Source organism: Hylobates moloch, unplaced genomic scaffold (genome assembly GCF_009828535.3).
Source record: "Hylobates moloch isolate HMO894 unplaced genomic scaffold, HMol_V3 SCAFFOLD_22, whole genome shotgun sequence".
Lineage (NCBI taxonomy): Eukaryota > Metazoa > Chordata > Mammalia > Primates > Hylobatidae > Hylobates > Hylobates moloch.
Genome location: NW_026652297.1, coordinates 47,980,993 through 47,993,279, shown reverse-complemented (window position 1 = coordinate 47,993,279; position 12,287 = coordinate 47,980,993). Strand labels below are relative to the sequence as shown.

The window sequence follows — 12,287 nt, the reverse complement described above, 5'->3', positions numbered from 1 at the left end:
TAAAAAAAGCGAAACCACAGTGAAAAGAAACTTCCAGTGCATCATGGCCTGACAATGGATTCCTGTTTCCTGCAAAATGGGGAGTCTCCAGTATAGCCTGTTTGAAACTGGAAAGGAGAGCACCGACAGGAAGCTGGTCTTCCACCCATCCCTGGAAGTTTCTGGGGCCCCACAGAGCTCGGGAAACAAACAGTCAACATGGTCACGCTTTCGGGGGGTGGGGGCAGAGACTTGAGCAACAGGCACCTCTGCAGAGGGCAAAGAAACGTGGAATCCAGAATCACGCTTTAGTTGGCCTGAGTGTGACTCTGTGTGTATGTGACTATCTGCCTCGCGCTCTGTTGCAGGGCTCAACGTGGGGATATGTCATCTGTGAACCATGTGGATGAAAACCAGGCAACCACGTGAGTCTCGGCTCATGGCTCTCTGGGGAATTCGCTCATTCCTTCGGAAATGGAATTCGTCTGAATCGCTCCAGGATGAAGTAACCCAGGCTGGCGATCCGGAGGGCCGCTGAGCACCCCGCCGGCCAACGGGGCTGTGGGCCCAGCACTTAGCCCGTGCTGGGCACCCAGCATTTTCCCGGAGTGCTGGGTCCTGTTGGTTCTAGAGGCAGAAGACCGTTTTTCTCTCTGCCTTCCTTTATCTGTTTCTTGCTCCTTTTGTCCCTCGGTCAATCCTGCCCTCTGTTCTTCCCTCCCTCCCCCGGATTTTTCCTCACTTTCTCCCTCTCTCCCACTTTCTCTCCCTTCCAGGGTCACTCAGTCCATCCATCTTTTCCTAGCTCCATCCTTCCGTCCCACTCTGTCTCCGTTCCTGTCCTTATCTCTGCCTACCTTCCCTCTTGCCTGGAAAGGGCAGCACACCGGTTTGTGCGAGGTCTCGGGTCTACATTTAGTTGCAAGGCCCTCCATGGTGCTGGCGAGGAGGCTGGCGGGACACGGGTTGGCAAGTGATGGTGAGCGAAGAGGCAGAGGAGTCGAGCCCCGGAAAGAACTGGCCTGGCTTCTGCCCCAGCCCAGTGTTTCGCGGACTGCGGTCTCCGCCAACCCGACTGAAGAACGCGGGGGGAAAAGGGATGAGAGCTCAGCCTGGGCTGGGTAGAAAACCTAGGCTGCTACGTGCAAACCCGCGCATGAGCAGTAGACAGTCCACCTCCGGGTACCTGGGCAGGCCCTGGGATCCCCGGGATGCTCAGGAAAGAATGACGGCCCTCCTCTGTGTGGAGACTCTCGCCAGACCTGGAACTCAGGGATCCTAGACAGGTCAGCTGGAAGGGAAGACACGTCTCTCCATACCGAGTCAGAGGTTCACCGCAAAAGAGAGGCCGCCGCCGTGCCCCCACCCCGCATCCTAAAGGTCCTCCAGCAGAGCCCGGTGTTCTTCCTGGCCGGGGAGTGGTCCCAGCGGAGCGGCCTCTTCCACGTCCTTCAACTCCTCCAGTGGCGCCGGACCTAGGAAAGGTTGTGACTTTTGCTGAAACTCTGGGGTCGACAGGAACTCATCTAACAGCCTGGAGGTGAGTGCAGACTAGCGCCCGGGTTCCTGGAGCGCTTGGGAGGGCGCCTGGATGGCTTGCATCTGTGCTTGATACGGAGGCCTCCGGGGTTGCGAGCTTCGGAGGTGGGGGTGCTCCGTCTTCGGGTTCCCAAGTCGCCCCAGCGACCTGGGGCTACAGCCCCACCACGGACTCGGCTGGGACGTGGGTGGAGCAAGCACACCTTGGCCTTGTCACCCAGCTTGAGTGGGCCCTGGCTGTCCCACTGTGCAAGGGCCTGGCAGGCCGTCGCCCTGCGGGTCTCAGTCCTCCCGGCATTTGCTCGGGTGCGGAGGCCACCGAGGCGTCTGAGGGTGGGAGAGTGCCCCTTCCGGAGGAGCCAGGGCGGTGTAGGCAAAATCCCCGCCTAACGGGGCAGGTTGGGAGATCCCTTCTGCCGGCGCGGCCTGGCTGGGCTGGAGCAGGGGCACGGCCCTTGCTCCCTGGCTCACGAAAGACCCCTGTGGGAAAGCCCCGGGCGCGCAGGGCATGTGGGGTGTGGGGAGGCCCGTACCTCACGCCCCGGTGTGGGCGAAGGCGGCCGACCAGAGAGCAGGGTGACACCCGCCGGGGGCAGCGGTGCACAGGCCCCCTGTATGCGCGGGCGCCCTGCCACCCTGTCCCCGGTGCCTGGCCTTTCGGTTCTGAAACCAGATGTTAATCGTGGACTCCGGGAGGCCCGTCTCTCTGGCCAGTTCTTCCCTGGTTGCGATGCCTGGAAAGCGATCCTTCTCAAAGGCTGAGACCAGCAGGGCGGTCTGCGATCGGGTGACGTCGGTCCGCTTTCGCCTGCCTTCTTGCGGGCCGCGTCTCTGGGGCCAGGGCCGAGATTCCCGCCGGTGCTGCCTCAGCTGGCATGACCTCCCATTCTGAAACCAAATCTGGACCCTGGGCTCCGGAATGCCAATGGCCTGGGCCAGCCGTTCTCTGGTGGCGATCGATGCCCGGGTACTGGTTCCGCTCAAAGCAGGCTCGCAGGACCTCTCTTTGGCTCGGGGTCCAAGCGAGTCTCCTTCGCCGTCCTCGTCCTCGGGCTTCCACGGGGAGGGTGCTGTCCAAAGGTGTCGGGAGAGCCATCGCGGGGAGCCCCGGTCGGAATTTCACGGACGGACACGGGCAGAGAGAGGCCGGCGGGCTCCCCTGCTCCTCAGCCGGCCTGTGCACTGTGCGCAGGTCGAGCCAGGAGGCCCTTAGAAAGACCTACCACCTCCACCCCGTTATGAACATTCATGAGCTCGGGGCCCGTGGTCCCGGGGTAGCCTGCCCTCCGAAGCCGAAAACTACAGGGACCAGGGCCTTGTGGGGTGGGTGGGTGTACGGCCAGATTGGAGGGGAAAGAGGGGCTTCGGGGGCTGACTCTCTAAGGTTCTGCAGTAATTCTATGGAAACTGGAAGCAGCTGTCTTGGTTCGCCCAGTTTTCAGGCAGAAACCACCCTGAAGGGTGGAGTGCGGAACTAAACCTCCATGACAGTCTTGAGTTTTCCAGGCCCTCTCCAGGAACGCGGCAATGCCTGTGTGTGTCGCCATTGCCGTGATAGTCTCACACACGCAGGGGTGTGTATCTCGTTCATTTTCATGTAGAAAACGAGAGCGAAACTACAGAGAAAAGAAACGTCCGGTGCATCACGGCCTGACCACGCATTCCTGTTTCCTGCAACGAGGAAAGTCTCCACTGTGGCCTGTTTGGAAACTGGAAAGGGGAGCGATGTCACGATGCTGCTTTTCCACGCTTCGCTGGAGGTTTCTGTGTTCCCACAGAGCTCGGGAAACAGCCAACATGGTCACACTTTCGGGTGCCGGAGACACGTGAGCAACAGGCTCCCCTTGCAGAGGGCAAAGGAACGTGGAACCCGGAATCATGGTTCACTCTGCCTGAGTGTGACTGCTCTGTTGCAGGCTCAGCGTGGGGCTATGTCATCTGTGAACCATGTGGATGAAAAACGGACAATCACCCAAGTCTCCGCTTAGTGCTCTCTGGGCAATTCTATCATTCCTTGGGAGGCGGAATTCGTTCTGAATCGCTCCGGGATGAGGTGACCCAGGCTGGCGATCTGGAGGGCTGGTGAGCGCCCCGCAGGCCAACGCGGCTGTCGGCCGAGCACTCAGCCTGCACTGGGCACCCAGCATTTTCCCGGAGTGCGAGGTCCTGCTGGTCCTGGAGGCAGAAGACCACTTTTCTCTCTGCCTTCCTCTCTCTGTCTCTTGCTCCCTTTCTCCTTCTGTCCTTCCCTTCCTCCCTCCTCCCTCCCTACCTCCCTTCCTCCCCCTCTCCCCACTTTCTCCTTTCCAATGTCGCTCTGTCCATCTGTCCTTTTCTCGCTCCATTCCTCCATTTCTCTGTCTCTGTTCCTCTCCCCATCTCTATTTTTCAACATTGTATGACCCCATTGTGTGTATCTATGTGTTAACATTTTTTAGCAAAAAAATTCATTTTCATTAAGATATGTACATTGTTATTTAGACACGTTATTTATGTATGTGCCTTTGTTTAATAGACGTAATTTATTTCAGAGTTATTCTACAGCATAGTGTAGGCATAACTCATAAGCAGTGTCAACCCAAAAATTGTGTGACTCACATTACTGTGATTCTTTTCTGTTGCAGTGGTGGAGAATAAAATCTCTATATCTCCAATTTATATCTGTCTATTACCATTGAATTAGCCCCATTTCCTGTAGTGATAGAACATTATTCCTGTACTATGACAAGAGCTGTGGGCTGTGGGGAGGTCAGGGATAGGATGACACAGAAGTGAAGATAAGACATTCTCTTTTCACATCTTTATTAAATACAAATTCCATATGAAGGAAATTTAAAATTCCAAACAACATTAATGTTTATTTCATTACACAAAATGAAAATTATAAAGCAACCAAATAAGTAATTAATATACTTAGATAATGAAAGATTGTATGATCTCAGTACAAAATACAAGTAGAATATACGTCAAATATAACAAAATACACTGTATTGTAATATGTGATGAAATCTCCATATCCTGCAATATAGTACAATCAATTGAAATGTATAAAATACAATAAAATATAAATTTAGGATTTTAAAATGAAATAAAACATGAGGCAGTTCAATAAATAAGTACAATCATTTACCATTTAATATATCTTGACTTAAATTTCATATAGAAATATTAAAAGTAAACAGCTTGCATAGTAATTTTACTGTAATTATATCAAACTGTAAAAATGTGTAAACATTTTTTCACAGGGAGTGCTATTAATGGTTTGTGGATATTAGTACTCCATGGGTTCAGGCTGGAAGAGGGAGAGCCTACAACATTTTCCGGATTAAAAGAGAAGCAATTTCTAGGTAAGGGGGCTCATGCCTGTAATCCCATCACGTTGGGAGACAGAGGCTGGTGGATCACCTGAGTTCGAGGCCAACCTGGCCAAAGTGACAAAACTCTGTCTTTACTAACAATACAAGAAAAAAAAATTAGCCAGGCATGACAGTACATTCCTGTAGTCCCAGCTACTTGGGAGGCTGAGGCATGAGAATTGTTTGAACCCAGGAAGCAGAGGCTGCAGCGAGCTAAGATTTTGCCACTGCACTCCAGCCTGGGTAACATAGCAAGACTGTCTCAAAAAAAAAAAAAAAAAAGGAACATATAATTTTATATTTACTTTTCTGCAATCTAAAATGTGCAAATTCACGATTACATTCTAATATTTTTCTGATTACATAGAAATGCACGACTGTCATCAGACATCCAAAAGGCATCAAATGTCTAACATGAAATATAAAATTTGTCTATAGCCTTAGACCTCTGCAAAATGCAGGGCTCACCGTTCTGAGTATACCACTCAAGTTTTTTCCTATGACTTCTTCAGGTTCTGTCATTTATTAACACAGTGTGTCTAAAATTTTCACTGCTGGTCATCTGGAAGAATCTGAGAAGAAGCAGGTCATTGTTCTCATTCCAAGAGCTGCATCTCTGCTGAATAGGGTCAGGGTGCTCCCAGCCTAGCCTCATCTGATCCACTGACAGTCTCAGTTATCTCCTGCCCAGGGAAAGGCTGGGCTTCTCTCTCCAGGGCTGAATCCCCAGGACCAGGCAGTGTGGCTGGGACAAGCCAGGCCTCTGCAGGGAAGACATAAGCTGCCTGGGTGGCCATGGAATACAAGGTCTGCACCTGGGCACACAGAGGCCCCCGGAGCTGAGTGAGCAGTGTCAGCTGCTCACAGGTCAGTGGAGAATGGATCTGCTGTGCCCACACCTGGGCTAGGTCTTGATAAACAGCCTCTGACATAGCTCGCACCGAGGTCACCAAGCTTTTTCGAAGTGACGGTGTTTGGACTCCTAGGGGCCGAGACCTGTGCCGCTTGCTGTGCCCAGTGCGAGCCCTGGAACATCCCCTATGGTGGGCATCACAGGTCTCCTGGATTTCACTGTTGTGCACAGCAGTGGAGGATCTTGATTTCTTTTTCAACATCAAGCTGAGCTCCTCTTCTGGATGGTTCCCTGCAAAGAAAGCATATGAGAGACTCACCAGAGCAGTCCCCACAGACCCTCATTTCCAGAACCCCCTGTGCACCCAGGTGAACCCCACTTGTCTCTCCCATTCCTGCCTGACCATCTCAGCACTGGAATGAAGTGAGGCTGAACCTCTTGGGAGTCCCCAGATATTCTCAGAGTGCTAATATCTCAAAAACTTACTCGTCAATAAGTAACTCCCTTTCCGCTCAAGCCTCGTTTAAAAGTTTCCTGATTATTTGCCTTTTGGCACAAACCAAAAACAAAAAAACCACCACCACCACCAACAACAATAAACACCAAGATTCTACCTGCTCTGTCTTGGCAGCTGTTTTTGGAACTGATTTTTCTTTTCCTGCAGTTTTCCCGATATGAGCTGGACTCTGGTTCTGTGAACACAATGAGAGTTTGAGAAAGGGCCTCCAGCTGAACACCCTGAAATTCCTAGTCCATCCTGGACACACAGGAGCTGAGGTTACCACCAAACCCCAGCTCTCTTCTGTTCTCCAGTGTCCAGGATCTGTACGGCCCTGGCTGCCAAGGAGCTCCCAGTGTCCTTCCCAGGGGAGCCTGTGTTGCTGCTCTGTCCCTTCACACCTTGAAAGAGTCAAATCTTACCTGATCCAGCAGTGCTGTTCCCGGCCTTGAGCTTGGTTTCTTCAGAATTCTCCTTGTTGGGATTGGGCTCCGATTCTGCTGCAAAAGAAAGTTAAGATGACTCACTTCTTCCTAGGCAGAGTCCCATAGTCTATCTCTGATGCATTTTTGTGAATCAGTCTTTCATGGAAGCTCTTCTGCCAGTGTCATGAGTGAATACATTTCTCAAAGTCCCCTGAGGGCACTAAGCCATTTCCCATCCCCAATCTCAAAATAAAACCCTACCAAAGACACATAGCTCAGTATCCCTGATTCCAACCCTCCTTCCAGCCTCCATAGTAGCAGCCCAAGACCTTACCTTGCCTTTGTATGTGCTTCTCACTGGAATGGGAGAAGGCGGTCTTGCCTTTTCCTTTGAATGGTTTCTTCTCATCTGAGCCCTTTTCTGTAAAGGAAATCTGTTGGAAAGGGGGCTGGTCAGTGGAGCATCGGATGGAGGAGCAGTGGAGATCAGGGTCTTCATTTCCCTTTCCCATGTTGAAGCTCAAGTGAAAGGTGCACTCTCTCACACGTCCAAAGGCAGAGTGTGGGTTATTCTGATAGACCTGCCTTTTATACGTCCCTCGGCTGGGCGTGGCTTACTCTGATTGGCTGAACAGTTTTCTCATTCCTGCCGCTTCTTAGATCCTCAATCAGAAGTTTCTTGCTGTAGTTCTACTGGGGACCTAGACACAGATAAGGGAGACATTTTCAGGATCCTATCATAGTGTCAAGAAAACAAAGAACCGGGAGCACAGGGATCAGATCAGGGAATCATTTCTTCCGATTTCTGTCCCAGTTCCTACTTGGAGGTATTTATGATCTTGTTCACCTTTCAAGATGCACAATTAAACATGCCTATATTGACATACGTTATATATTTTGCACAGAAAGGGAATTTATTATACATAGTGTTAACATTGTACGCATAGATATTATAATTTCTTAAATGCTTGGAAACAACAAATGTCAAATTATGGTTGATTGTATTAGATCCACACATGATGAAATAAAAATGCAGAGAGAAAATATAGACCAAATGAAATGACCCTTCCTACCTTAAAAATGGGGAACATAATTAGATCAAATGCAATAAAATTGAATAGATTAGGTTGAGCCAGTGCTAACCTAATCAGCTCCTGATTCCTGAGGTAGCAAAAAGTCTAGGTGGAAAAAATTTCCCCCTTTCTCACCCTTCCTCAGTCATCCTGGGAGCGCCATTGTGTTCTGTGGAATTTATTCACCCTCCCTAATAAAAATGGACTAGGTCTCAAACAGGTAACCCAACTGATCACAAGAAAAACAGCCTAGATTCTGAACATTCAGCTCCTGTCTTCACACCGCAGACACCACCTGAATCCCGGCAAAGCCCACATTGTTTCTCAACATCCACCATATTCCAGGGCAGCCTCTCAAAATTGCCTCAGTGAGACGGGACAAGGTGTGGTGGAGCTCTAGGTTCAGAACAGCTGCCTCATCCCTTCCTACTGTGGCGAAGTCTGTCTCTGCTGGTCAGAGCCCTCCAACTAGCCTCGTCTATGTCCAAGCAAGTGTACCCTAAAAGGACCTTCTCATCTCCCCCTCTGCTGAGGAAAGCATGCAGGAATGTGACCTTCTATGTTAGGGAGTACTCAGCCTCCAGTCCCACATGACTTGATTGACTGATGAACTGATTCCTTGAGGAGGAGAAAGACACGGGGAAGAGACTGTGTTGGGTGAGTCTGTGTTTTCCCAGCTATGCTGCCTGTGCAAATAGTGGAACCAAAAAAAACAGTGGTAGGCACACACTGCCTAGTGAAATTGTCTGAATGTAAATGGAACTTATCATAATATGATATCGTTATATATTATAATATTATGATATCATAAAATTTATTTTACATCTAAATAAATTTTGATATATTATGATGTAACATATAAAATGTGGTCAGGTAATTTTATAAGAAAATTAAATTAAATTTTGTAACAATATTAACATATAAACTCAAGAGAAAGTTAGGAAAATTGTCTGCTCTTGTGTAAATGACTGCTTTTTGGATAACTCTATAAAAGGCATGAAGAGGGATCTGCTACTTACAGCCACGGTGGCTCATGCCTGTAATCCCAGCATTTTGGGAGGCCAAGGCAGGTGTATCACCTTAGGTCAGGAGTTCAAAGCTAGCCTAGCCAACATAAGGAAACCCCATCTGTACTAAAAATACAAAAAAAAATTTAACTGAATGTGGTGGCTCACGCCGGTAATCCCAGCTAGTTAGGAGGCAGGAGGATTGCTTGAACCCAGGATGCAGAGGTTTTGGTGAGCCAAGATCACGCCACTGCACTCCAGCTGGGCAACAGAGCAAAACTGCGTCTCAAAAAAAGAAAAAACTCAGGCTTATTTTTATCAAAATCTAGATTTTAAATAACATTTCTAGGTGTTTCCTTTCAATAAAAATCCAAAACAAAACAAACAAAAAATTTCTAGGTAATTTCCATGAAAATGAATAACTGTTAAATTGGGTACTTTTATTTTTAAGAGAGGGATTGTTTATATGGATGTGTTGATGTGTCAAACACGTGCAGTTAAAATTGTACCTATTTTTGACAGATCCTGACTCTAACCTTTTGGATGGAGTGCAGTGGTGCAATCGCAGCTCACTGCAGCCTTGACCTCCCAGACTCCAGTGATCCTCCCAAGTCAGCTTCCCAAATAGCTGTGACTGCAAGTGTGCACCAGTATGCCCAACTAACTTTTAAAAAATTGTTGTAGAGATGAGGTCTCACTCTCTTGCCCCAGTGAGGTCTTGTTGTGTTGCCTACATCTTACCTCAAAAAAAAAAAAAAGAAACATTAAAAGATAAAGTCTGAGTTAAAAATGGGTTCACACTAATGATTTTTAATTTGGTACTTCTATTGTTAAAAGAGGGATTGTTTATATGGGTGTGTTTATGTGTAAAAAGCTAACTAATGTCGAATCTTTATTTTTTTTTTGAGACAGAGACTCACTGTCACCCAGGCTGATGTGTAGTGGCACAATCACAACTCACTGTAGCCTCAAACTCGTAGAATCAAGAGATCCTGCTATGTCAACACCCCAAGTGGCTGAAACTAGAGACATGCACCACTGAGCCTGATTAATTAAAAAAAAATTTAATAAAGATGTGGTCTCACTATGCTGACCAGGCTGCTCTCAAACTCCTGACCTCAAGTGATCCTCCTGCCTTGTCATTCCAAAGTGATGGGATTAAACAGGCTTAAGCCATTGTGCTCAGCCAAGTGTTTACCTTCAATGAGCACATATTTTATATCAGAAAAAAATAATAAATAAGTCTGTGTAAGAAATGAGTTGAAGTATAGATAATACAAAATTGACATGTCATTGGTTGTTCTTGAGCCTGGGTAACAGGCCTATTGTACTGTTTCTTTTATTTTGTGTGTTTTAAATTTTCTGTAATAAAACATGTGTGATAATACAAAGTTGATCTACAATGTTAGCTCTTAAGATCCTAGTGACTTTGGGGGAGAAAAAAGAGAGAGAAAGTGGTTGCCAGGGCATCAGTGAAGCTGGTTCTATTTCTAGGTTACACATGTGTGTTCACTTTGTAATAATTCATTGAACTTTACATGATTTCTTTGTATACATCTTTCTGCATGAATGTTATACATATATAAAATTTAAATATTACCTATCTGCACAAAATTTTCACTTCATATCTCAGAATAAGAGCACTGTTTTGTATTGTTTTAAAGTGGGACAGGTTTGCTCAGCGCATAATCAGATGGATATTAATATTCCAAGGTATTTACTTATGTCCTAACACTTTGGTGACCTTCTAGGTCTTCCCATGTTTACATCAATTTAGTAAGTAAGATAGTTTTAATTTTTTAGGGTATAGGCCAAGCACGGTGGATCATGCCTACACTCTCAGCTCTTTGGGAGACCAAGGCAGGAGGATCATTCGGGTCCAGTATTTTGAGTTTTTTTAGGATGCAATTATTATTCAGCAAAGTCCTCTCCCCACAGTGAGGTTCAGCAATGCAAGGGCACCTAGTGCATACTATTCATTTGGTATGAGTAGAACTGGATTGATTCAGGAATAAAATGTGCAGCAGAGGTCAGTTTGGCAAAGAAAAGTAGGTAATGCAGGTAAGATCAGAAGACCACAAACCAGCAGCAGCAAATCTTTCCATTTATTTCAGGAACCCATTTGCCACTAGTTCACCGGAAGAGGCTGATTTAAACCAGTTCATTTCAGGAAACCATTTGCCACTAGTTCACCAGAAGGGCTGATTTAAACCAGCAGTTTGGGGACTTGGTTGTACCCCATAGTCACCCAGACATCTTTAAACAGCACTGTGGCTCAGGTCCCAGTGCAGGGATTCTGAATTCATTTATCTATTGCCTTTTGAGTTTAGGTAGTTTTAAAAGCCTCCCTGGTGATTCCCGTGTGCACCCAGGGGGAAAAACCCCTGGTTTGGGGTGAGAAATGCATTTGATGCCCATGTATTCCATGTGTGCAGCGGTGATTTGCCCCATGGCCACTCCTGAATTTGGGGTCTTAGAAAATACACTTGTCCTGTTAAAAATCAAAAAACAACTTCAAAACACACTCTGCTGTTTGGCTAAAATGCAGCAGGAGAAAATATCTTCTCGACAGATGTATCTGAATGGCACTTGCTTTCAGAGTAAAAGGTGGTTTCAAGCACAATATAGCACTTTTTCCCCAAAGGTTTTCAAGGCCTTTTACTATCATATCCTTATGAATCACAGGAATAAAAAAATCATAGTTATATAACTGTCAAATATTGTATTAGGAAAAAAATTAAGGTCATGTCTTCCATGCTCAGGTACCGGGATTAAAATCATTTAAGACCCATCTGCCCTGTGTGGTGGCTCACACCCGTAATTCCAGCACTTTGAAAGGCAGAGGCTGGAGGATCACTTGAGCTCAGGAGTCCAAGACCAGCGTGCTCAACATAGAAAAACTTCATCTCTGCCAAAAATACAAATATTATCTGGTTGTGGTAGTGCACACGTGTGGTCCCAGCTACTTGGGAGGCTGAGGTGGGAGAATCGCTGGAGCACAGAATGTCAAAGCTGCAGTGAGCCACTGCACCCCAGCCAGAATGACAGGGAAAGAGACCCTGTCTCAGAAATAAAAATAAATAAAGAGACCCATTCTTTCAGACAGCCTCATTCTTCTACATAAAACACGGGGCTTTTGACTAAAATGTTTTAAGATGAGCTGAAGATTCTCCCGTGATCAGGAGCAGTAGATGGGTGTTGCTCCCTTCGTGTTCTTTGAGTTGAAGCAAGGCAGATATCTGGAGACTCAAACTGGTAAATAAATCAATTGCTTTCTTTTCATATGATGTGTTAAGCTATTCTTGCATTGCTATTTAAAAAACCTGAGACTGGGTTATTTATAAGAAAAGAGTTTGATTGTCTCATGGTTCTGCAGGCTGTGCAAGAAGCACAGCACCAGCAACTGCTTCTGGGAAGGCCTGGGGAACCTTACAATCATAGTGAAAGGGAAGCAGGCATCTCACATGGTAGAACAAGAAAGATGGGGGAGGGATGGGCCACACTTCTAAACAACCAGATCTCGCGAGTACTCACTATCACAAGGATGGCACAGAGC

The 12,287-nt window shown here is 47.2% G+C and overlaps 1 protein-coding gene and 1 pseudogene across 2 annotated transcripts; both read right to left on the bottom strand.

Annotated features, from left to right (window-relative positions):
- Positions 1-1,353: 1,353 nt before the first annotated feature.
- On the bottom strand, positions 1,354-2,686 carry LOC116461971 (double homeobox protein 4C-like; annotated as a pseudogene).
- A 2,817-nt stretch (positions 2,687-5,503) lies between these two features.
- On the bottom strand, positions 5,504-7,163 carry LOC116461901 (protein FRG2-like-2). Of its 2 annotated transcripts, none has more exons than XM_032143900.1 (4): positions 6,986-7,163; positions 6,649-6,726; positions 6,342-6,419; positions 5,504-6,018 (listed from the first exon to the last, which is right to left on the bottom strand). In XM_032143900.1, exons 1-4 carry the CDS (start codon positions 7,161-7,163, stop codon positions 5,504-5,506), a joined length of 849 nt encoding a protein of 282 aa, XP_031999791.1. The 2 variants fall into 2 exon arrangements, with proteins under 2 accessions (XP_031999791.1, XP_058289511.1); XM_058433528.1 differs by having other exon boundaries at positions 6,649-6,723.
- Positions 7,164-12,287: the final 5,124 nt, after the last annotated feature.

Coding starts and splice junctions, on each gene's coding strand:
- LOC116461901 (XM_032143900.1), bottom strand. CDS start 7,163: ATGGGAAAGGGAAATGAAGACCCTGATCTCCACTGCTCCTCCATCCGA. Junction 6,727..6,985: donor GAAGCACATACAAAGGCAAG/GTAAGGTCTTGG, acceptor TTTCTTTTGCAG/CAGAATCGGAGCCCAATCCC. Junction 6,019..6,341: donor CAGCTGCCAAGACAGAGCAG/GTAGAATCTTGG, acceptor CTTTCTTTGCAG/GGAACCATCCAGAAGAGGAG.